This window comes from Ammospiza nelsoni, chromosome 10 (genome assembly GCF_027579445.1).
Source record: "Ammospiza nelsoni isolate bAmmNel1 chromosome 10, bAmmNel1.pri, whole genome shotgun sequence".
Taxonomy (NCBI): Eukaryota; Metazoa; Chordata; class Aves; order Passeriformes; family Passerellidae; genus Ammospiza; species Ammospiza nelsoni.
In genome coordinates this window covers 15,557,825-15,582,195 of record NC_080642.1, presented here as the reverse complement: position 1 = coordinate 15,582,195, position 24,371 = coordinate 15,557,825, and the positions used below count along the sequence as shown (strand labels likewise).

The window sequence follows — 24,371 nt, the reverse complement described above, 5'->3', positions numbered from 1 at the left end:
AAGTGCAAAATAAATCTGTATGAGTTCTTCAGCAGCTTCCTTTCATCTAACATGGAAAGAGCTTTTTCTCTTTAATTGTGTCTCTCTGCCTTCAGGAACATTGAGCAGCCTTTTAAACATCTGCTCTTTCCAACCTGCCACTTAACAAATTATGGTTCGGAATAATTTTCTCTTTGGCTTATTTTTCTCTCTTGTGAGTTGCAGATTATGAACATAAAAAACACAGAGAGCCACCAAAGTCTGAAAGCCAAATATGGGGAAACCTCTGCAGCAGTCTTTATTAATGTGCTTTATACAGAAATCTGTATTTTTAGTTTGTATATCTGCTTTTAAAAGAAAGATGGAAATTACAGACTTTTTTTGGTTTAACATGCACTGTTGTCAGCTCCACAGCCTATCCAAAGAGCTCTCAAGGAGGAGATGGCAGTGAGTACTTACTGAGGCACAGCTGCTTTCTGACTTGTCTTCTAGAAAGCCAATTTGGCATGGTGTCCTCTGATTCTGCAGCCAGTAGTCTGTTGATTCTAGCAGACTGTTACTGCAGAGAATCTGTTAAAACAGTTAAAAATAGTTAAAATAATAACCCTATTGTGCTTTGGGGGCTGGAACCCTATCTTTGTAACTAAATGGAAATTTTGTTGACAAAACTGGGGGAAGTGGATTGGCGGGGGAAGATGGACAAGACAGACCTGTTTGGTTTGGACCCATCCAGTTACTGCACCTTTAGTCAAATAACTTATATATCCCCTGAAGTGTGAACCTATCTTCTTCCAGAACTTGGAGACAGACACTTGAAGAAATTGCCCAAACCCAGTATTTTTATTGAAAAATATTGCTATTAGTTTTGTTCTGCATAAAAGTGATAAACAGACATATTAGGGAAACAAATTATTCAATTACACCAGAGCACACCAACTTGCAGCCTCTATGACTGACTGTATCTCTCTCCACAGTAGATCAGTACTGCTCATTCTGCCAGCAGCCTCATTTCTGGCACTTCTAGGCTCCAAACTCCTTCTTAAACAAGTTTTTCTGCTTTCTGAGAAGCTGAAGTATTTTGGACCTTCTGTAATGAGTCCTGAGGTCAGTCAGCACCCTGAGACCAAAACTTTGTGTTGAATCTCTGTGTTGACTCAGCCCTACAGCTTGTGCCACAGCTCCACTCAAACAAAACCAAAATGGGGCTACAGAGATCTGTAGACTTTAAAGAGGCAAAGAGAGTTTGCAAATCTAATCCTTAAATTAAACTGAATTCTTTACTTTCTGCCTCTGTACTAATATTCTACCACGAAAAAGAGGGACCATTAGTATCTTTAAAACAGCTAGGGAAAATATTGGTGCACCGTTGGTGCTACTTACAGAGCATTTCCTATGGCTTATCATCTTCACTAGGCAGCAATGTTAAGAGGTATATTTGTGAAATAGATGAATATTTTATTTTTACTTCTTGCAATTCTTGTACTACCTGAAAATAGTCTGTATTCTAATTTTTGAACTTTTAAAAATTATATTTAAAAATAGAAATTTGTTGCTATATCTAGGGAAAGAAAAATCTATCTACAGTACTTTCCTTTACCTGACTGCCTGTTTTGTATTGACACATATTTGTCCTACTTCAAGAACACTTGATCTCTAAGCCTAGATCCCTTCCTTAGGAAAAGAAATGAGAATAACTTGTGAGTCCTTCTCATTTCTCAAGGAAGATGAATGACTGTGGAAAGCTCATCTGGCCAGTTGACACAGTTTCTAATCCTTGGGGGCATCCAGGAGTAAGCTTATTACCACCCACAGATTAACTCCCACTCTAATTTTTATCTTTATGGTAGAAAGTCAGTTGCACAGTTAATATTTCACACCCTGTATTATACTTTTATTGATTTCTGAATAAAAGTCAGCAGGAGAGGGATGAGGAGGTAATGGGGAACACCACAGGTCCTGAGCTTGGCCTGCTTCATTCCCCTTTTTTGGTGCCCTCCATGGAGACTTCCCACCTTTGTGGTTGTTTCTCAGTACACCAGCCCTGCTATGGGTTTTCTTCCAAAGATCTTTAAAATACAAATTTAAGGTTCAAAAAATATTCATGGGAAGTAAAGTACCCAAAGACTTTCTTCTGAGAGTGCCAAAGGCTTATGAATGCTTCACCAGCCTCCTCTTGGGGGCTGCTAGCTAATTGTGTTTACCAGTGCAACAACTCTGCACTCAGTAAATTTTATAACCTCCCATCTCAGTGCAAAAAGATTCCTGCCATCATAACTCCAAGACTAGACAGGAAAAATAATACTCTCCATATCCCAAAGAAACAATTTCCTGTTAGTGTAATCAACTGTTGTATGGGTTTGTTGCTTTTTTTTTGAGGAAATCTTGAAGCATTATGAACTGGTTGGTAAAATTTGGAATTAAGCATTGTTTTCCTCTTTCTGAAAAATTACCATTCTCTGAGGCTTTGTGAAGACAACATAGAACTGAACATATACAAAAACACACATAAGCATATATATATATATATATATATATATATATATGTAATTTCAGCTTTAATTAGACTCTAGACATTCTCATCCTCAAGGGCTGAAGTTCTAATAACCTGTTAAAACATAATTTTGTATACACAGGAAACTTTAAGCTCAAACAGCTTTTGCTGCAATAAGCAATCTTGTTTAATTCCCTTAAAGATCATGGTGAATTTTTCTTCAACCTTAATGACTTTAGATCTTTCTTTCCCAAAACTCGGTTTCTGAGAAACTGTGAAAGGCAGAAATTTATTGTGTCAAAACAAGCTGCAGATATCCTTGGTGCTGCTCATCTCTGTCTCAGAAGGACATGGTGTGCATTTCAGAACAACTCAATCATAGCAGATGTATATCGTACATGAAAAACCCATGAAATGAGCTGGGCAGTCCACACTTCACCTACTTTGTCTCCTGTGGGATGTTAAATGACCCTTGGTAGCTTTAATTTTCTTTCAGAGATTTTTTATCATGAAGCAAATACTGATAAAGATAAATGTTTTGGTCTGGTCAGGTCATAGTTGCCAAGCTTGAGTCACTCCAGGGTGGTTTATGAGTTCCAAGGCTTTATATTGCATTTAATTTTTGTGTGCAGCTTTTCATAACAGACTGTGAAGTCAAGGGTAGAAATTACTACATGGAAGTTTGGGACAGCATGTGATTTCTAAGTAACCCCAAGTACATAAGTTGGCAGAGGTCAGCTGGTCAGATCTAAGGAACAGAGGTTGGCTCAAAGTAATTTGGAAAGGCTCCAGAAACGGTTCCAAAAAGACAGTGCTGTGGGGATGGGGGAATGCAGGAACGTGTGCCAGAGGTGTCCTTGCACATGGTCTGGTTTTACACAGGTCTGAGTGGAGATGGAGATGACATTTGAGCCAGTGGTAGCAGGAGCGAAGGGTAAATCTTGGATCAGTTTAAACTCCATCTTATGAAACACAAACTCTTGCATTAGGACCATATAGACATGATATAGCTCAGAGCTTTCCCCTTGGTACTTCTGTGGAGGAAGGATAATTTGGGCTACCCTGCAATGCTGGTTACAGGCAGGGTTACACACACCTGCTGTGCAAAAATGTATCTCTAGACGCCATGTGAACTTTTGGCCATACTTCTTTGGTAACAGACAGTATTGTTGTGAGCAAAGACACACATGTGGTAAGAATAAATGGAATATTTCTTACAGCCCCTTGCTATTGTAAGGCACCTCTCCCTGTTAAATACGTTCATGCGTTTAGACAAAGTGGGAGTTTGCACATGCATGAAAACTTGATTGGATATTCATGCATTTAAAAGAACATACAAAGTCCTTATAGTAAAATAATATATGACTGCAGTGATCAAAAGTGTATAAGCTTGAAGAAGTTGATCTAAATTAACAGAGCAAGTTAAGTAATCAAAAGCAATGTGAGAACAGGGACTCTTTGTATCTCTACCAGCATATTACCACTGCCATTCTTGCATTTAAGCATTTTTTTTCAAAATATACTGAGGTGATCTGTACCAAAGGACAAGAAAACGAACCCTCTTCTCCTTCAGCTGTCAGTCTGCAGTCCTGCTCTTTATGGCAAACACTATCACTTGCCAAAATTTCATCCTCCTGTCTTGTACTTATCTTCGTTCTTATTTAATTAAGACAAGTGCAGGGCCAATCCCACTGACACATTGTTAGAATTTTTGCTATCAGCTGAAAACTGAAAGTAGAATTTGATGTATTGACCATACTCATGTGACAGCTGCACACACTATACTGCTGTATATATGGTTTGGAGCAGGATCATCACACTCAGAAAATAATTCAGGATGAATCTGCATCATGCACTAAATGTGAAATCAGCAGTAATTCATGGTTCTAAAAAAAAGTTTTCCACTCTCATCTAGAGACTCAGCCGTCAGCATTACTCAGTGTGTTGTGAATCAATGAACTAAATCAGCCTCTAGCAGAGTGTGGATTAGAAAAGTCACTCTTTCCCAGAGGAAAATACTGCATAAGAGTTTAGTGTAACAGCTTCCTGCTCCCTGATTTAGATCAGAAGACATTAAAATACAGTAAATATCTAAAACCGAGACAGCATTAAAAAGGCTCTGCTCCACAAATGAAACATCTGCGTCTTCGTGACTGAACATCTTAATTGCTTTGGTTAATTACTACTCATCAAAAAAGATAGGAAAGTGGGATATACAGAATAAAATGAGATATCAAGGGGCACATCTCCTGCATTCATTTAGGTTGGTCTGTGTAGTAACAGGCTACATCTCATATGGTTCCTGACAGGAGCCAGTCACGCCAAATATAACTACTCAAACCTGCAAGTCAACTGTTTAAACTGTTCCCTTGCAGCAGGAGCCCACAGCATTTCACTCCACCACCAATTACACATCTAACTGCAAAACCACCTAACACAGGCTGAAAGAGAACTCTTCATCCTTTTCCACACACACACACACAAAAAGTAAACTTTCTCTGACAATAGTGTAAAGAAGCCAAAAACATCCTGCTGTTTGTCAGAAGTATTGTCAGAAGTTAATAACTTTTCTTTTAGTGTGCTGACAGTCATAAAATTGACTAGTTTTACAATGAACAGCTCATGTGATACAGGCTACCCTTTAAAAGAGAGTGATACTTGTGAATGTGACCAAGAAGGAGCCCTTTTTGTAAAGGCAGTGGTGGCACTTAGTGTTGTGCCACTCTCCTTCACTCTTATGTAAACTAAACAACTCTGAGATTAAATGAAAATTTAAGATGTTTCCCCACACAGTAGATTTTCTGTCTATATGAGTCAGCAGTATTTTTAAAAACTGTTATTTTGCAAATGAACCCTTTGATAAAATGAAAGAAATATTGACATTTTAGCTTTTAGCCACATTGAGGTGAGGAAGAAAAGCCCAGTCCCATCATACACATCTGTCTTATCGAGTTCTCTTTTTATATCAATGATATTATATCTAACAAATTTTCTGTGCAAGGTTTTCAGCATAAGGAAAAATCTTTAGCATCTACATGTTTTATCCTTCACTCTTCTTACAGAAAACAAACAAAAACCTCCAAGCCCAAAATGAAAGCATTATTAAAGACAGAATTATGAGAAGACTGAATGAACTGTGAAAGTTTAAAATGAATGCTATCTTTTCAGCTCTAGAATTATGCCTGTGGGAGACAGTAGAGCTCTGAGGTTTATTGAAGAGTGAGAGGTGAAAGCCTGTCCTCCTCAATAGTGTCTGGTAGTGCCCCCTTCCCTCAGACTGTGCTGCCATAACAAGCTTCTACGAAGGAGGAATAAAAGGTCTTCACCTTTTATTATCAGTTGTACTGAAATTAACTACATGCATAAAATGACATTTGACCCCTCCTAATGACATACATACACACACAGGTGTCACTCCCCCCTCCCCCCCCCAATGCTCTAAATTAAATTAATAATAACAACATATAAACCTGGTTTTAGGAAACAATAATAGCAGTCTATACCACCTCTTGTTGTAGAAACCATTCCAATCAAAGTTTTTTTCATGAAGGACCCTCCATTGCATTAACCTGAGGAAGCAAACTTGTCTGGGCCCCAGAAACTTGTCATTTACTGAGAAGCAGTCCTGAAGGTTTTCATGCTATGCATGGCTTTTATTTCATATAATGAAATGTCAGATAATGAGGTAAATTAGAAAATTTCAATGGGAGTTTACCTCCCATATATGTATAATGTATTTTGGGACCAGACCTTTTCTAAGTATAACTTAAATTTTGTATTCCTCACTAAAGCTGAAAGCTAAAAAGCAAAGCTGTATATATACTGGACTTTGAATAGAACATAAACTTAAAAGTTACCTTCTTACATGCTGTGACAGAGCTTCCCAAACTGCTTGCAGAACTGTCTGTGCTGCTGCCTTGGTGCTCTGGGACTTCATGCATCAGTGGAGATTCCAAGTTGCTGAAGAACAAAAAAGAAACAAGCCCCCAAAAACCTTTCCAGTGACTCAGCCACATAAATAACTCAAGTAATCCCAAAACGCAGGTCAGTAAAGAGATGTAACTTAGAATAATAGATGCTGTCTGTATTCTGCTAGCTGATGTTACTTACTAGTCTATTTATTGCTAATTTTCCCGTTTAGGAAGACTATCTTGAGCTTTTGGATATAAAATAGCAAACTGATGTGTTTTGAACACTAGAGGAAAGCATAAACTGCCTACAACCAGACCTGTCTGTCTTGAATGCCACTGTAAAAAGTGGCACTAGCTTGTTTTCATAAGCAGGCAGCTTGGAGCAGCAAATGAAATGCTTGGTAAACAACAGGAATATTTGCTGCATTTTTACCTGCCAGGAAGGAAGAAAAGGGGTAGTGATTGCAAAGTAAAAAACACAACAGCAGAGGCAGTATTCTGTAATCCAGATGGAACAGCTCAGTACACTGTAGGTTTGGGGCTAAGTCATGCACATATTCTGTTTTGTGATTCAGTGGTACACAACAAACATGTTTACTTTGGAACTGTGCAGATGTGAAGTATAAAACCATAAAACCAAGTTCCCCCAGCCAAATTATTTGCATACACAGCAAGAACCAACCCTCATACTTTTCTTCTGGAATAGTTCAGGCCAGTCTTCAAAGATCTTCCATCGTTAAATAATCACATTGTTCCAAGATTAATGAAGCTTCTCCCTCTGGTCATGACACAATCCCAGTTAAAGGCCATATGTGCTAAAAGACTATTTATGCAGGAACATACTAAGAGAAAACTATCCTACACGGTCATGTTCTGCTTCTCAGATCGGGTCTTTGGAGTGCTTAGGACTAGCCATGAATATATGCATTCCCACTGGTAAGAAACTGTGTCAATGAGAATTCTGCTGACATGTGTGGTGCTATTCCACAACAATTTAAAAACAGTATCTAGATGCACTGGAATTAGAAGAGTGAATTAAAAAATATAAAACTAATTTAGGAATTTTTAATTTCTAGCTGGGGGGAAGTTTCATGAAATACATGGGAGGACTGAATATAGATGCACAAAAGAGACCAGAGGATTAATTGACTTGGAAAGTATGTTACCACTCAATACTCTGGAAGATACCAGCATCATTTGTATTTAGAAAGAAGACTTTTGCCTGTTTACAAAACTCTGCTTCTTTATTCAGATGACATAGATACACAGTAATATTTCTGGGCAGTAATTTCTCTGGCATTTGACACAGCAGAATAGCATTTTATAGCTCTTATACTGAGTTCTTTAACAAAATGAGGGAAATTAAACACATGAAATCAATTCTGGCTTTCTATCTCCATCTAAAGTAGCAATCTCATATTCAGAGGGTCAAATCTTATATAAGTTAAGTATCCTCCTTGATAAGTCCACATTAAGATGCAGCCTTTGGATGAGGTAAAACTCACCACTCCTAGCAGAAGCTGTGCACTGCCTCTTTTTATATGATGCATCACCTCTGCAATCTGACGGAAAATTACAGATCAAGGCTGACCTCCAGGCTGAACTACAAGGCCTGTTGTACTCTTTTCTCCTGCTCTTCACCGAGAGGAAGGCTGAGGGCCCTGCCACAGGGAGCTGATGGGCTCCTAATGACTATTTGCTCTCAGTTCCACAGTGTGCAGGGAATTGAACTTCAGTGCCTGAAGTGTTGTTGAGTCTAACAGCAGCAAAGATAACAATTTGACAACTACCTGAAGGCCTTCTTTAGAACTTAATTAAACAGTACAAATAGAATATCACATTAAAGCATAGCTGGAAAACGTAGTTGAAGAGTTACATTCTGGAGTATAAACAAATCTGCGCTATCTCTAGACAGTATTTCAGCAAGGGGTAGCACATGACATGGCCCATACAAAGTAAAGCTCTCCTCCAAGTCATGTGGAAAGTGAAATGATCTGTAAAAGCTTCTTAATCCTTTAAAATCTGTGTTCTTTTCAAAATAAGCCCACTTTTCATTTGTAGAAAACCCTGTTAAAAGCACATGATAATTGAAATAAATGTAAAATGCCATTAAATATTTTAAATGAGACTAGGCACTCACTCATACTAAAGTTCAGACAGGAAACTCAACTGCCTTCGGTATTCCCAAAATTTGGTAAACCTAAATCCTCTTGTCACCTATCCCAGTCCTCAAGAGTTGTATTTCACATCCAGCTGATAACTTGGAGCACAGGAAAAATCAGCAACTGTGTTTCACAGGACAAGGGACACTGCATTTACAAGTATCTCTAACACTTTCAGAAGCACTTTCAGAGCTTTTTTTAGGTTCACGTCTCTTGTTCTGTAACTGCTGAGCAGAATCCCTGTTCTCAGGCTGCACTGCAGTTCAGCTCCTGAATTGTGCCAGATACAGGAGCTCTGGGCTCCCACCACTTGCAGACAGCTTAAACCAGTCAGGGTTCAGTCGCTGAAATGGAGAAAATTTTAACAAAGAAGTGTCAAAATAGGAGACCTACATTCAGTTTTAGACTCCACCGCCTTTTCCTTATTGAGTTTATGGCTACATGATTTCTAGAAGAAGCACAGGGATACCCCCCTGGCCACTCTTGCTAGTCACTCAGGTCCATGACTAGGTGTGACACAAAGGAGATGTGCAGCAATGCATGCCAGCTGAGGGGAAAATGAGCACCCAGCTGTGCTGCTGCAGGCTGGGAATTCAGTACCATAAAAATGAGTCTTCTGTAACTCAGGAAGTGCAGTGTATGAGGTCCTGCACAGATACTTTCAGGGGCAAAGGTCTTTCTTCCAACACTGAACATGGATTTGGCTTCTCAACATCTCTTTTTCAATTATCTCAACTCTCAGTTAGGGCAAAGTTTCCTTTTCTCTTTATCCCACGGGTACCCTTCCTAAGCTTTCATTTTCAGCAGGTGTTTTCTCAAGAGACCCTCCTCAGGCCACACAGCTCTGCCACCCTCGCTCTGTAGCAAAGGCAGTAATATAAACCTATTTTTCACTAACTCTCCAGGGAAAAGATATTCTGGCTTTTAGAAGCTTCTGCTCTCATTAGTTCCTCGACAGCAGGAAGCAGAATGAAACTCTTGCAGAGATGCAGCCAGCTCATCATCTAGTGATAGCTCTGCATTCACATACTATGCTCGTTACTTCACATTAAGAGCTTACACCAAGTGCTGGACTTTCAAGACATCTGGCACAGATTGGAGCCTTTTCACTAGAAGATAAAGAAAGCTGTTAGAGTTTTTAGGTCTCAGTTCTCAAGTTTTCTTGGCTCCCTTGTTTAGTATGTGATGGAGAAGTCTGATCTGTGTTAGATGTGCTCATCTGACTTGCAGGTATCACAAAAAGCCACAGGCAGAGCAATCAATCTCTGCTAAGGAATGGCTCACTTTGAGAGTTTTCTTTTGGTGTGAAAGATCCTAACCTATAATTCAGCTTTTGAAACTGAAATTGGGAACCTGGATATAAGACTTGGATTAAGTGCATAATTTTCACTTTGGTATTTACATTAATAGAGAAGTCTCCACACGTATTAACCATCGGGTGCTGATTCATGAATTGTAACTGATAACTTTTTTCTTACAAGCTGTATGCACTCACAAAGAATACAAACAAATTTCCTGGAAATTAGAGGTCTGTGGTAAATGACTGTAAGGTTTATATCACTGACTGTAATAATAACACATGGTGTATTACTGTCCAAAATGCAAACGAATTGCTTCATCTTTCCTATGTTAAATAATTCAAAAATACTGACCTCGATGACTCAAGACTTAATCAAAAAACCCACAGCTGCTCCTAAAAATAATTATCTCCTTTGCAGATGTGGCAGATGGTGCTACATCAACTAAGATGAGGTAATTTAAAGAATTCCCCAGGTTATCACTAAAGAAAATGAATCTTGTGAAACAGTATCAGAAACTTCAATTTCCTACCATCTTGAACAAGCATAAACAGCTTCCCAAAACTTGCTGTTCAATAATCATTCCTAAGCAGCAATCTCAATAAATAGTAAGTGACCATTACATATATATTTTTTGAATCAATCATATTACAGCCTGCTGCTTTTTCACTTTTCATTATGACTCCTAATCTTGGCATTTTGAACATAGAAAACATACTGAACCATGAAAAAAATAATCTTGAAGGAAGTAAACTGAATGAACACAGGGAGATTTCTCAGTGCAATTAATGCCAAGCTGTAGTGAGCTCCATTTCTGTTGTTCTGCTAATATCTGTAGTGAACATCATGAACAACAAAAAAGGGATGAACCTCATTTTGAAATAGAAATATGAGAGAAGTGAAAGCAGAGCAAAATACCTTAGCATCTTCTTACTTCTACCCTCCCAAATAAACCTGAAAGCTCCTAAGCAACTGAGGGAGGCAGCCAGCTTAATCCAGACACTAAGCAAGAAGCAGTTTTGAAAGGCATGCAGTGTTCAAACAGCATCTCTTAACTTCAAAGCCTTTTGAAGTGAACAGACTGGTCATACTTTTTCCTCATTCTACCTTTCAAATTTTACAGTTTTAAATTTTACCTTTGCAAGTAAACAGGTCAGCAAAGTCACTAGGAGCAAAATCTTTAGATGTAACAGTGTCAAAGTTACTATTCTAATCCATATAAATGGTTTTTATTCAGTCTGGACAATGTGTATACTTCAATCAGAGCACAGATGGTTAGTCAAACAGATGCTCTATAAATATCTCTAACAAATGTCTTTCTGATTTTATTATGGATTTGGAACTCAAGAACAGAATATAATCACTGGCAATATCAGGATTGCATCTTGTAAGGTATTAATAGACTTTTTTCAGTCTCCCATGGCTGCTATTGGCTTCATGGGAAACAAAAATACTGAACATTTCCCTTCACTGTCTGTGCACTCTGACAGGTACAGGATTGGGTTTTACAGATGAGCACACTAAAAAGACTAGACGTTTAAATGCTTTATATTCAGATTTCTCATTTCATAGTGTCTACTGGGTACTCTTGATTTACATTTCATTTTATCAGTGATACAGCTGCCAAAAGACCAAGTCTTTAGCTACATGCTGATGAAAAACAGATGCAGAGAAAAGATAATCCATGCTGGGGTACACTTCACAATACCCAAAGAGCCCTGAATGACCTCCAAAATAAACCAGTAAATAAATCTATAAGTCTCTGTAAGCAGTAGCAATCATCAGCCTTCTTTCAAATCATATTTTTAAAATATTATCAAAGAACAGACAACAGTTTTACTGAAGAACAAATGTAAAAAAAGCTAACTACATTTTTTATGATCTACTTAGAAATATTCCTTCCTTCTTGAGTTTACTGATTGAATTACTAAGGCTAAAATAACTTTATGTACAAGTCTGACAAACTCCTCCACATTCAATAGCTATGGCAGGATATATTCAGTTCAGAGAGCTGACAACCAAATCAAAGAGTTGGCACTCAGGAGCTGAACAACAGATGATTGGGCTGGTGGCTTTTGATGGTCAGTAATTTACTGACAGAGAGTCAGCCCAATGTAAAACTGGCTTTTCACACAGCTGACAGGCATCCTGCCTTTTCCCCACCTACCCCTGAACTTGAGATGCTGCAAGCCAATTCTAGACAGAACTTTGTTAAGCTGGTAGAATGGCTACTTAATAAAGAAAACTTCCAGAAAGAAGTTCTGGAACTTTTCCTTATTATTTCCTTATTTCCAGCCTTGTACCTTAGTCAGAGGAAACTACAGGAAAGGACAGAAGGAACTGTGAGATCTCTTCGTGTGGGAAATGCCCACAACAATTCACAGGTAACAGGAACAGCTGCTGAGTTCCTGAGGTGCAGGGTGTTTTAGAAGGTACAAAAGGATGACCTGGATCAACAGCTAGGGACCAGCAAGGTCTGCTGAAGAAGAAGGACTGACTTGCAGAAGATTAAGGACAGACCCTTAAATGCAGGGAAGGCTAAAGGACTTTACCTTATGGAGATGGACTGAAAGACAACTCAGACTGCTTTTCTTGCTTTTCTGCCCCAAAAGCAAGGAGTGTGTACTCAGGTCTGGAGTGCCAGCCAGTGGGAAACTAAGGCTCTGCTGAGGGTTTGACTGCAGGAAAGATAAGAAATCTTGTTAAAGGAAGGATTCCTTGAGCAATTAGTCTGTACACACATAACTTAAGTGAGCAAGCAGTGCTGACCAGGAAGATGATTTTAGAGAGATACAGGCATAGGTATCACAGAAACATCAGAACAAGGCGGTTTCATTTCCTCTACAGCAAAGCAATAGAATTGCTACTATTTCAGCCTACTAAGTCAGCAAAAACCAATATAAAATCTGAAAAATTCTTAAAAAGATGTCCCACAAAAAATCCCTTATTCACCTACCGTATGTAGGTGTACTGTACAACACCACTGGTCCTTGTGTTGTGAAAAGGAGAACAAAAGAGGAAATAACTGTTTTTCCATTCTAGCAAAAAAATGTTCATGACTGTGTATTTATTAAGAAATTTATATTTCTGCATTTTTGATGGCAATGCCTATTCTTAATATAGGATGTGTTGTTAGTGCAGCACAATGTAATAGTTCAAATGTATGATGTTACCTGATCCTCCTTTAAAAAGACTGAAAAAAACATTGTGACACAGCTGGAAACTGGTGAAATTTCATCCAATTTAAATACATAACAAATGTGCAAGCAGCTCCCACAGATTTCAACTAGAAATAGAATTCACAGCACTTTTCAGGATGAAATCAAAGACATTGAAAATTAGGCTGTCATGCCATAAACCACTGGGTAATTTTTCACAGCCTGTTTTATATGTTTCTTGTATCTAACAAACAACTTGTGTTCCCTGGCTGCTCCTCTCATCCTTTTGCTGTGCACAAACTGTCAGCTGGGAGTCCCAGGACAAGCAGTGCAACACCACACAGGAACACATAGGTGTTTTTATGTGGAGGATGTAAATCTCACCTTAACTCATTCATTAAGTATTTTTGGCATCCTATTTATATTATATAGCCAAACATCACAGACAAGCTTCTCAAACAGCTTTTGTCATCAACAAATGTGATTCTCATTTGGAGCATCAGAGCAACAACAGTAAGATAGTGACAAAAACAAGCCTCAAAGCACAGCACATGCAAACAAGTATTTCACTATCTGACAATTTTTTTAAGGCCATCCTCTAAAGATCTCAAATTTAATTTATAAAAGTTTTTCAGTGATTATATTCAAGACAGATATTGAATATTTCTGAAGGTAAGAGTAATGTGACAAAGATGTTCATAACTTAGAAGTAAATGCATATGTCACGATTTTATTTGAATAGAAAATGTGTAGCTAATCAAACCTTGCTAGCTGTTCGTGTGTTTTCCTTTTTAGATTGATTACAAATCAAATAGACTGTACAAGCATAATTAAAATGTGGCAGGTAGTCAGGATTATGTGCATGATCAGAAAGTGAACATCACTTTCATCTTTTGAATGGCATTTTCCTAATATTCAGCAGACATACTGAAATTCTTTGTACCACCTCTCCACAGAAATAAGAAATCTGGCTTTGGAATTATGAGATTAAGGAAGGGGTCCTGTCTGTACCTAAATACAGATATTTAAGATAGGAGCTTGGGAATTTCCCACTGTTGCAGCATCACTTTCAGCTACTTTTAAAAACATAAAAAGCAAAACTCATAGTGAAAATGGACTGCTGATACTGGAAAACCAGATTTTCATAACAGAATTTGAATTATGGAACAGCCTGGGGCCTTGGAAACAAAAAAGTAAGCATATGACAAGCCAAGTGGTTATAGTATCATGATGTACAGTGTTCTTTATTAAAAAGCATGAAAACTGACTTCAGTGTAGTGAAGATGCACCTGTCCATATCACAGAAGTTAATATCTCTGAATACCATAGGAAATTATAACAAAATATTTATTACAAATGCCTGAAGACTCCTCAGCCACCAGTAAGCCACAGAACGGGTCAGTAAAGCATGACAACTTCTTTTTTCTTTTCCTTTTTTCCCTTGTTTTTTGGGGGGAGGTGGGGGAGAGAAGCATTTCTGTGATCTAAGTCAATCAGAGCAGAGGGAGAAAAATATGATGAGGTGATCAGGATTTCCTATTATCAGGAATCTGTAAGGCATGCACTAGGTGAACCAGTGTCACACACAGGGACAGTGACACTGCAGAGTGATCCTTCCCACCAGCAAATAAATATCCAGGTCAGCCTGTGTGGATGCTCTCAGGTGGGAAGGAGGGAGTGCTTCAGGTGAAACAGGCAGATGAGCCTCACTCTCAACACAATGGTGGCTTGCAGGTATTTTGGGAGCCACCAAAGACATTCTGGTCTCCTGTTTGGCAGAACAGATTTTAGCAGGTGCTTTGAACCCAAATGCTTGAATGCATCCCTTCTACTCAACAAGAGAACCCAGACTTTGCTGCTGTAAGCAAGGCCAGGAGATTTGGTTGATACTCTTCTAAGGAGAGTCTGCTCTTCTTCCTCTGTTCTCAGGAATCACACTGCCCAATTGTAACATCATTTCTGCAGCTGTAAAATGAAGGCGATTTGTAGCCTATTGTAATTAGTTCCTTTGGCACCTATACCAACATATCTATGGATTAGAACTGGTCAAAATGACACTATATAGTTGGGATATTGGTCCCTACTAAACTCAATTTGATTATTGGAAATATTTTACCTTAACAGTATCTAAAGTACTTTCAAAAGTACCTATCCAGGAAATGTATTATTTCTAGTGAATGCATATATTTCTTCAACTTCATTATTTTTCCAAGCCCTTTCAATTTGCAAGAAAGCCAAGTTGGTTTAGATTCCTGCTAAACCTTCCAAAACATTGTCTAGGATTATAATAGAGTTCAGAAAGCAATATGTTTTTACCTTGACTAATGATACTAGAAAAGTAAAACAATGGTCTAAAAATAAGTGTTTTTATCTGAAATATTCACAGAAATTTCCTATTCTCTTTAATCCACCTGCAGTGGATTATGACCACCTGCAGTTACACTTATAAACTAGTTAAAATGTCAGGGTACATTCTGCTTATTTTAATGCCAAAGAATACATTTTGTCATGGTTTATTCACAACAGATCTTATTTTAACATATTTTACATGCCTGAAATATTCTTGAACAATTCTGATTTGCTACTAATATCCCAAAGAAACAAAAATCTTACCAGTTTTGATGCTGTGTGAATATGTCAATAAGTACAGTCTGTGATTAGAGAGAAAAAAAATCTCAAAACTCATTACCTTAAAAGTATGTTTTTTAAAAAAAGAATGGTAACATTGTAAGAGATGTGAACTAAATGAAGCTGCCTCTAATCAACTTGGCTTTTAATATGAAAAAACATGTTTTTGTGCCACTCTGTCAAGATATTGCAAACGTTATATTTGGTTTAACTTGCTTCAATTTGTGAATTTCTTTTTTCCATGGACTGTAATGTGATAAACAGGATTGAGTGGTAGGTGAAAGCAACATTCACAACTTTCTCCTCACTTATACCAGCTTAAAAAAGCATGATATTTCAGTCCAAGAAACTTGAGCTTTTTTTGGCAATATGAGTGTTTATTTCTACTCTCTAAAATCTACAGCATTTCATACTCCGTAATGATCATGGGACATTATCTCTGGGAGTCTAACAGTGAATCAGGTCAATGTGTTACTAATTTAATTAATTCCTTAGTAGCATGATGTAGATAAACTGCCACTGCTTTGCAATGAACTTCAGATTAATTATGAAATGTTGTGATACCTGGGTTTGACATGGTTAACTTGTTCCCACTGGGATGCACAAGGTGCAGCAGGACCATCTGCCCCACGGCCTGAGCTCAGGTGAAGCTCTCAGACAACTTTATCACTGCCTGCAGCGTGATTCTGTGAGTACTTGCCAAATGAGTATTCCTACACTTACAACTGATGAAAAAAAACATAAACCAGCTCTTCCTATTAACTTCATTAAGATCATAGGTTGCCACTTATTTCATGCCTTTGGCTGTGCTTAAATTTTACTCTGAACATTAAGCTCTCAATTCAGAGGAACGAAAATAGAAGTATGTACTTAAATCCAGGTTTAACCATATTCTTTCCTATTGTTTCATTTGTGAGGGTCACTGTAACAATTGCAGCTACAGAAAGACACAGGTAACACAGAGGTCTGGTTCTGTGTATGCAAAAGCAATTCATGCAAAGTAAATCCAGTCCTACAGCCTCTTTGTTTGTTTCATTATTGGACTTGGACTAGTATTTGTATTTATATTACTTGTTTATGGTCTGTCGCTATTTTTTCAGTAGTCAATTATTTTTCTTATATGTGATGTCTTAAAAGCCTTGCCTTCTGAATCAGAAAATCACCTGTTGCACACAAATACATACTTAACTATGAAATAATTTATCTAGTATGAAATAAAAATCTGCAACTGTTGCTAGTACCAAAAGCCACCTCTCTCTTATAGTCATATACACTGTTCCATAATGCACAGATTCCCAAAATCTCGGAAGTATGGGTATATTTGTAAAAACTCTGTGTTTGGTAGCTCTACTAACCTTAAATTACATCATGTAAACACTGATACAGGTCATATATGCTACCTTTGGGAAAGTGGATAAAGTGACCATTGGATTTCACTGAATTTATGGCATGTATTAAGTTTAGGATTGAAGGTCTTAGCAGATACAATGTGATCTATAACTAAGCTCCCTAAGACCTGGGCTATTACTTCTGTATTTTTAAATGTTCAAGAAGCATTTTGATTTATTCCAGTTGAGGGGAAGGCCTTATTCCAGAGTTTATGTGAGGATAACAGGTTTTCATTTCAACACCACAGCACGCATATCTTTTCCTTTTAAAAATAAATGACCTGTTCATTTTTATTAGATGTCTACAATGATAATACACATTTTTCACTTAGAAGGAGGACATTGCCCTGACAACATAGAAGAGAAACAATCTATAAGTATGTTGTGGAAACATTACCCTGCTGATTTGATTTCTTCTCTTTTCAAATTGAAATAGCACAGACGGTTATAAATGCATCTTAGGGGAAACGGATTGGGACCTGATTTAAACACAGTTCTGGAAACTAAGAGTCGTTTCTTTCTCCCTTTAATATTCTGAGGAGCCACGGCATGTAATGAACAGCTCCACGGCTGATGGAATGCCTGTACATGAAATTTTGATAACTATGCAATCTCACAGAGACTACATGAGGACCACAGATATTTTTCACTGCTAAAAGAAAATACAAGTGAGTCCTACAAAATTCTGTGCATTTTTCTGTTTAGAAAGTTTTAACTACACCACAACAATGTACTTGTTCAATGAATTTCAATTTCCTAGCAATTCATGTAATAGATCAAAACTTTTCCAGAAAATAAAAAAACTCCCATAATACTTGGAAGATAGTTATTGCAAGTGCATGGAGCCAGCTCAGGACAGTGCATAAAGGCTAAGTTTCAGTCTTAAAAGTCACTGCCTAGGATTATACAGGACTTGCTGACCAGTTCTGAATTTCACTAGCAGTGAAATATGCACTCTACCATCAAGTTCTGTGTTAGCAGCTTTAGAAAATAACTTTTTCTTTCAGTGATAAATTAAATTTAATTAAGACTTACAAATGACACTTTCTTACATAGCAGTCAAGAATAATTAGATGTAAAAGAAATTGTGACGCCACAACCAAGAGGAAACCTAACTTTGATAACTACTCATTGTGTGTTGTGGCCACTTGCAGTAGCCAGATATTTAATAATAACCAGGCAAGTCTTGCAGTGAAGAAAATTACTGAGGGAAACTCCAGAGATTAATGACAACAATCCAAAGGCTGACAAGACTGAAAAAAGAAGTTTTAAAATTCATTCTGGGCAGCAAATTAATCCCAGATATTGTAGTATTAATCTGCACATGCTAACTTTGTAGTTCGGGTTAAAAGACACCCAGAAATATGCAGTATATTTTCTTTCTCTCTTTCAGTGAAGCAGGAGGAAGGGAAGCTGTACTGCACATGCTGTCTGAAGTGCTTCTGAATCCACTGATAAGCAAAGAGGTGGTAAAAAATTGGGAAACAAGCCCCACCAATTTCTGGCACTGAGATCCTGAGAGATGTGAAGTTTTACAAAGTGCCTCATCCCTGTGAGTGCCAGGCAGGCTTCCCCTTTCTGCTTCTCCCCAGAGAGCACACATCAGGAGAAGAGGAGCTGCTGCTGCATTTTATCCAGTGAGTTGGTAATTAAAACTATTGTTTTGATGTAGAAGTTTAATTAGTTTTCCTTCTTCTGAGTTACTGCTCAAAACTACGCGGCTATTAGTGCTTGCAGCAAGGAGGAGAAGGGTTGGTGTGCATAGGCAGGGTGTGAGCAGAGTGACTGACACTACTGCAGCCACAAAGGGGAGAAGGGATGCACCGGATTAGAGCTGGAGCTGAACGAGGAGATTAATGGATATTTTCAGGAAAATAGCGAGAAATTCTTGTGGGAGGCTAGGGTAGGCAGGATTAGAGAATTCAAACCAGATGCGATTGATTAAATAAGGAAGAAATGGAGATGCCAAGCCTGGACATAAGCTGTAGTGTACAAGTGGGTTAGTGAAACAAAGCATGGAAATTCCATACTTAACTTCTTTACTACTTCTACGAGTCTCCCTCCTCCCTTCACCCACAGTCCCATCCCTCAAGGGATCAGATCCCTCGTGCACAGACTTATTACCTTTGACAATTTAGGTTCCTGTTGGTTTTAGCTGATTTTTTTTTTCTCCCCTGATCTCACTGAAGGAAAGCATCTCTGAGAATTTTGTCTATGTTTAACAAAACAGGTTAGCCAGGTTAGTGAACTGCTTAAAGAAATTGTCCATGAAAACAGGGCACAGCACGTCATTTCAAGAATTCCCAGCACTGAGACTGAAACTAACATTGGAAGAAGTTAGTGAATATTGAAACTTATCAGATAATTTTTCTGGCTGCTACACTCATAATATCTGGTACATTCGTCAGCTAATTTGCAAATAAAAAGCATACCCAGCAAGTATTAAACCGATTCCTCTGGTTGGGCTGCAGTACTGGTTCTGCATCAGTGCAGAAAAATAAATTTCATCCTCATATGTGACGCCAGCTGCTGCTCTAATGCACATAGTTTCCTGATAATGGGAGTTCTGACATTACTCACTTGTTCAGGAGACTTATTTGCTCTCTCTAATTTAAATAAGATTTGTAATACATTTGATTTTCCTTTACTCACAGAGGTGGAAAAATATGGAGAACAGGCCTGTAAATTGTGCTCTGCGTGGTCAGTCCCACCAAACACTACCCATTGCTCCTCTTCACTTGTACCATCTCACTCATCACTGGTAATTTTTCAGAATAAATGTTTAGTATTTATTTCTGTTTATGTGTTGCTTTTCTGATTATTTTATTTTTGTTGGCATTCTCTTTTCTTTAATGATTTATTCCAATGATTTGTTATCTGTAGCTTATTCCCATGGATGTTGTGGAGTCTTTGCCTGCAATCTTGTCTCCTTAAAGGATCAAAGTTTTATTTCACTCATTCCTAAAAGCATCTTAGTTCAAAGTCACCAAATCTGTTTTCTCTGTTATACAAGATGCAGGCTGCCTTGCTGGAGCACAAGAGCAGCTGTCAGCTCTGTCTGTGACAGTGTTACAGTGAAAATTCCAGAGGCACTCAGTGAGTGCCACATGCCTGCTGCCTGTAAGGAAGCTCTGACACAGCCACAGCTTTTAGATCTCTTCTCAGCTTCAAATATCTTACCTTACCTCCTTACATCTGTTATCAGCCCTAGCATGTTCATCAAATGTAAACAGTGCTTGGTTTCCCCCAGGATCCTGTAAAACCAGAAAGGCTTTTCCCAACCATTCTTTGGGCACTCTGTGCTACACCAGGTATTTCTGAGATGTAGCAAAGATCATTTTGTGTTGGTGATTCAACACTTTTTTTGTTACATGCAGAGCAAGTTCTCAGAAATAGAAAGAACTTGTCTATTCTCGGACTTGTCTTTTCACTTTTTAAAACATAAAACCTGCTACTTCTCATCTCTGTTGAATGTACAGGCATTTTAATTTTTCCAAATTACTATTCAGTCTAATGTTGCTTCTAAGCTCCACTGCTGTTTCCAATTCTGAATTGAAGCACACTTTTAATTCCTCCCTTTCTTTCCAGTATTTACACAAAAGGTGTGTTGAAAGCAGGTTCCAGTCCAAAAGACGTGTTGAAAGACTTTTATTTGGCAGCCAATGTTTCTTTCGGATACAGAAAACTGCATATGTTTATAGGTTTGGTTTCATAAGCTTGAGCAGAAAAACTGCAGTTTTACAGAAGGGGGTGGTTGTATGTCCTTAAGCAGCAGCATCCCAGATAGTCACTAACACAGTGGCCAGAAACAAGGAAGTTCCTGCCTCATATGTAAAAAGTCCATGCCTTTTTCTTCCTGTCTCTCACCTGATGAGGCAAAGTGCAAGCTGGTATATTTTTTTAATGTGGGGATGTTTTTCCTCCTCCATAAAGAAACCCCAACAAACCAAAACCAGCCACCACAAACAAACAAAAAACCCCAAAAATAAGTCCTTATAGATCACATTTCCAGCTCCCCAACTGCAACATGCATCAAAAATGCTGGTTGAAGGGAGAGTGGCAGCTACCAGCTCTGTGCAGTTCTCTGCAGCTGCTCATCTGACCCCCAGGCTAAGTGTTCACTGCAAGAAGCTGCTGCTGGAAATGCTCAATTATCAGAAGCCTGAAGGCCACTTGCCTGCACTGCTCTTTAGTGACTGCTGGCATCCCAGCCCAGGGTTTATGGTTTTGCCTCCAGCTGTGGAAGCCAAAGGAAGGGAAGGCACTGAGCAGGAGCTGATGTGCAGCTGAGTTTTTGAGCTCTGGGAGTGACGGTTGATGTGTGACAGTCAGCAAGTGGGCAGAGCTGTGGCCTCCACTGAGGAAGGGATGTGTAGGTGACTGAGATAAGGTGGAAACAGGCACAGAAACAGGTTAATAAAGCCTGAAGTGATTCTGTAAGGAAAATGAAAAATACCCTTGATTTCTAACAGTTTGACAGTGAAAACTTTCTTTGGTGAGGTCAGTAAAGCTAACTCCCAAATGCTGACATTCAAAGTTTGCATTTCTCAACAGCTGTTGTGACTGCATCTCAACTAAAAGTTGTCTAAATATTGTATGGTGGGCATAATGAGCTGCAGGTGAATGATGACAAGTTATCTGTCCCATGGCTGACCAGATGAGCTTTTTTATTTTTTAATTTAGGGTTTCCTGATGAAGACAGGCATGACCTGAATAAACTACTTGCTGTTTTGGTCACCCTTCCTGGAGTCCTGGGATCCTTATTCCCAGACAGAAAGCTTACAATTAAAGCTTCAGCAAGGAAAGGGTTACCTTGATTAACAAATAACAAGCAGCTGTCAAAAGAGCCTCAGGAGATAAATGAGAGAATGGTAGCTCTTGGTGTAGGGAGTCTGACCTGCTTAAGCTCTGGGAAGAGAATCACTCTTCAGGAAGATGAAAGAGGTACCTTGCTCACATGAATAGGATTAGCCTTGGCCTTGCTACAGAAATAGGCAATTCTATCTGGGTTAATAGGCCTATTGCAGAGGTGAAGAGATGACCAGATGGCAGAGCTCTGGAATGAACTAGGACTGGCTTCCTCAGTTTCTAAACACAGTGATGAAAAGCTTAGCAACGATTGTGGAGTTGGAAAATGACTGTAGGCTTGTGAGGAGGTAAATTTGTAACAACGAGAACAAGACCATAGGCAAGAAAAGCAGCAGCTTGTCCAATTCTTGATACCTTCAAGACTGTCTTGCTGGAATATCTGTTTATCTTGGGGTCAAGACTGCATTCTACCCTATTTTTGTAGAGTGTGAAATACAAGAAGTCATGTCAGATAACCTAAAAGCCTCTCTTGCCTTAAAGTCTGCATCCTTCTTTCAGATAGTGACTTCGCATAAAATACTAAAGTTACTATAATCTCTTTGCTATTCATAGTGTAAAAATGCATTAAAATTACGTGCTATGATCAATAACAAAAATTAAAAAGCTAAGTAATCTTCTCTTCACCCTGAAATGTCGGGGGAAAAATTGGCAAGGCCTATATCTAGACCAGGCAATTCAGATGGAAGTGCAAAAGCATTATTAAGGTTTGGTCAGTAAATGTTATTGATATGAAACACTATTCAATCAGTCTCTCTAAGGGATTGCTTTAAAGCTTTTTGTTTCTTTCAAGTAAATAGAAGCAATTTCTCCTCAAAGTAATTATCGCCCACTCAGGTGTCCTTGTCCCTCCCTCCCCCAAGTAGTTCCTCTTGTGTGTTTAGGTAGTTACACATCGTTTCACAATCTTCCTTTTTAGGTTGTGCATTCTCCAAACTTTATTTCTATCCGTTTTTTACGACTCCTTTAGACATTGCACTGGGAACAACTAAACCAAAACGAATAGTAATAATTGACAACATATGCTTTTTATCTATGATAGTTTTAAATGGTACAATTTCTATAATACTTCTGTCTGCCTGCTACTATCAAAATGCAATTTACTTGTGATTGTTGAAAATTATGCTTAACCACATCTTGCATCTCCGGTAGGCTCCTGCTATCCGTACATCCATTTCCGTCTCGCAGGAAGTTTTGCGCTAATCGGTTCTTCATGACCGCTATAAATGCGCGTTCGGTGGAGCCAGGGTAACACAACTACAGTGATTTTTAGCTTTTTCTTTCATCGTGAAGCAATCTGATTAACTAGGTAGCGGACACGCGTCGAAGTGGTTTAAGCACAACATCCTAAAGGTATCATTAAGCACTAATTAACTTACCGACTCTCTCGAGATGCTACGGCATGAGAACCAGCTGTTAGAGCGAATTTAGACGACAATGGCTATTTTTGCTTTCTATTGTAAGAAAAGCCCTCTAGTTGCTGCTTTAGCCGTAGGGGCAAAACCGCGGCGGTGAGCGAGCACCTCCCGGCAGGTGCGGCGCGTCGCCCGCCCCTCCGCGGCCGCACGCCAATTCCCGGAGCCCCTCCGCGCCCGGCAGCGGCTCCGCTCCGCCGCGGGCACGGCGGAACCCAAGCGCGGCTCCTCGGGCCGGGGAGCCCGTCCGCCCCGCGGGTTGCTGTGCCGCGGAGAGCGCGGTGGGGGTGCCCGGCAGCGCGCGGTGCCCGGCGCCGATACTCACCCGGCGGCACCGGCGGCTCCGCGGCCGCCCTCGCGCGGCGCGGCCCCGAGCGGCGCGGCCGGGAGCGCGCAGGCGGCGGCGCGCGGGGAGGGGCGCGGGCCCTACCTGGGGGCGGCGTGCGGGGGGCGCCCGGCCATGGCGGCGGCGAAGGCGGCGGGACCGGACCCTCCGCTCCGGCCGTGTCGGGGCAGCGACGGCGCGTCCACGGCGCTGCGGCGCCTCCCGGCCCTGCCCTCCGCCTCACTCCTCCCCCGCCCGCCCCGCCGCCTCCCCCGGCCCTCCCTCGCGGCCGGGCCCCGCGGGGCCCTGCGCTCCCGGGGGTGCGGGCTGCGGCGGGGCCGAGCGCGGCACCTCAGGGACCGCAGGGAGCCCCGGGAGGCACCGTCCCCGTTAGGGCAGCGCCGTGCCCCGCTCTCCTCGCACCTGCGGACCGCTGCCTGGCAGCCGGAGCCCGGCCGGGACATGCGGGAGGCGCAGCCGGTCGGAGCTGTTCGCTGGAGCGGTGGCGGCTGCGGGAGTTCAGGACGGCCGCAGAAGTTGCTGGCGTTGTGCTCCGGCTGCAGTGTGGGAACGGGGATGTGACAGCGAGGTGCGCGTTGGCTCCAGAGAGATACGGGCGATCCTTGCCGAGTCCTCGTTACGAATGTCATGATGTTCCTGGAGCCCCAGCCCCGTAAACCATGTGATTTAAATGACGGGGATTGCTTTCTGGCTGTCTCAGATGTGACACACAAGCATTTAGAGAAGGAG

At 40.0% G+C, this 24,371-nt stretch overlaps 1 protein-coding gene across 2 annotated transcripts in view; it reads right to left on the bottom strand.

Annotated features, from left to right (window-relative positions):
* Nucleotides 1–23,816, bottom strand: part of SPHKAP (SPHK1 interactor, AKAP domain containing) — a 63,436-nt gene extending 39,620 nt beyond the window's left edge. For both annotated transcript variants that reach the window (XM_059479516.1, XM_059479517.1), the window contains exons 1-3: nt 23,727–23,816; nt 6,328–6,430; nt 439–549 (exon numbers count right to left, since the gene is read on the bottom strand). In XM_059479516.1, the coding sequence (XP_059335499.1) occupies nt 439–549; nt 6,328–6,430; nt 23,727–23,758 (246 nt within the window). In that variant the 5' untranslated portion in view covers nt 23,759–23,816. The remainder of the gene's footprint in view (nt 1–438; nt 550–6,327; nt 6,431–23,726) is intronic.
* Between the last annotated feature and the right edge of the window lie 555 nt (nt 23,817–24,371).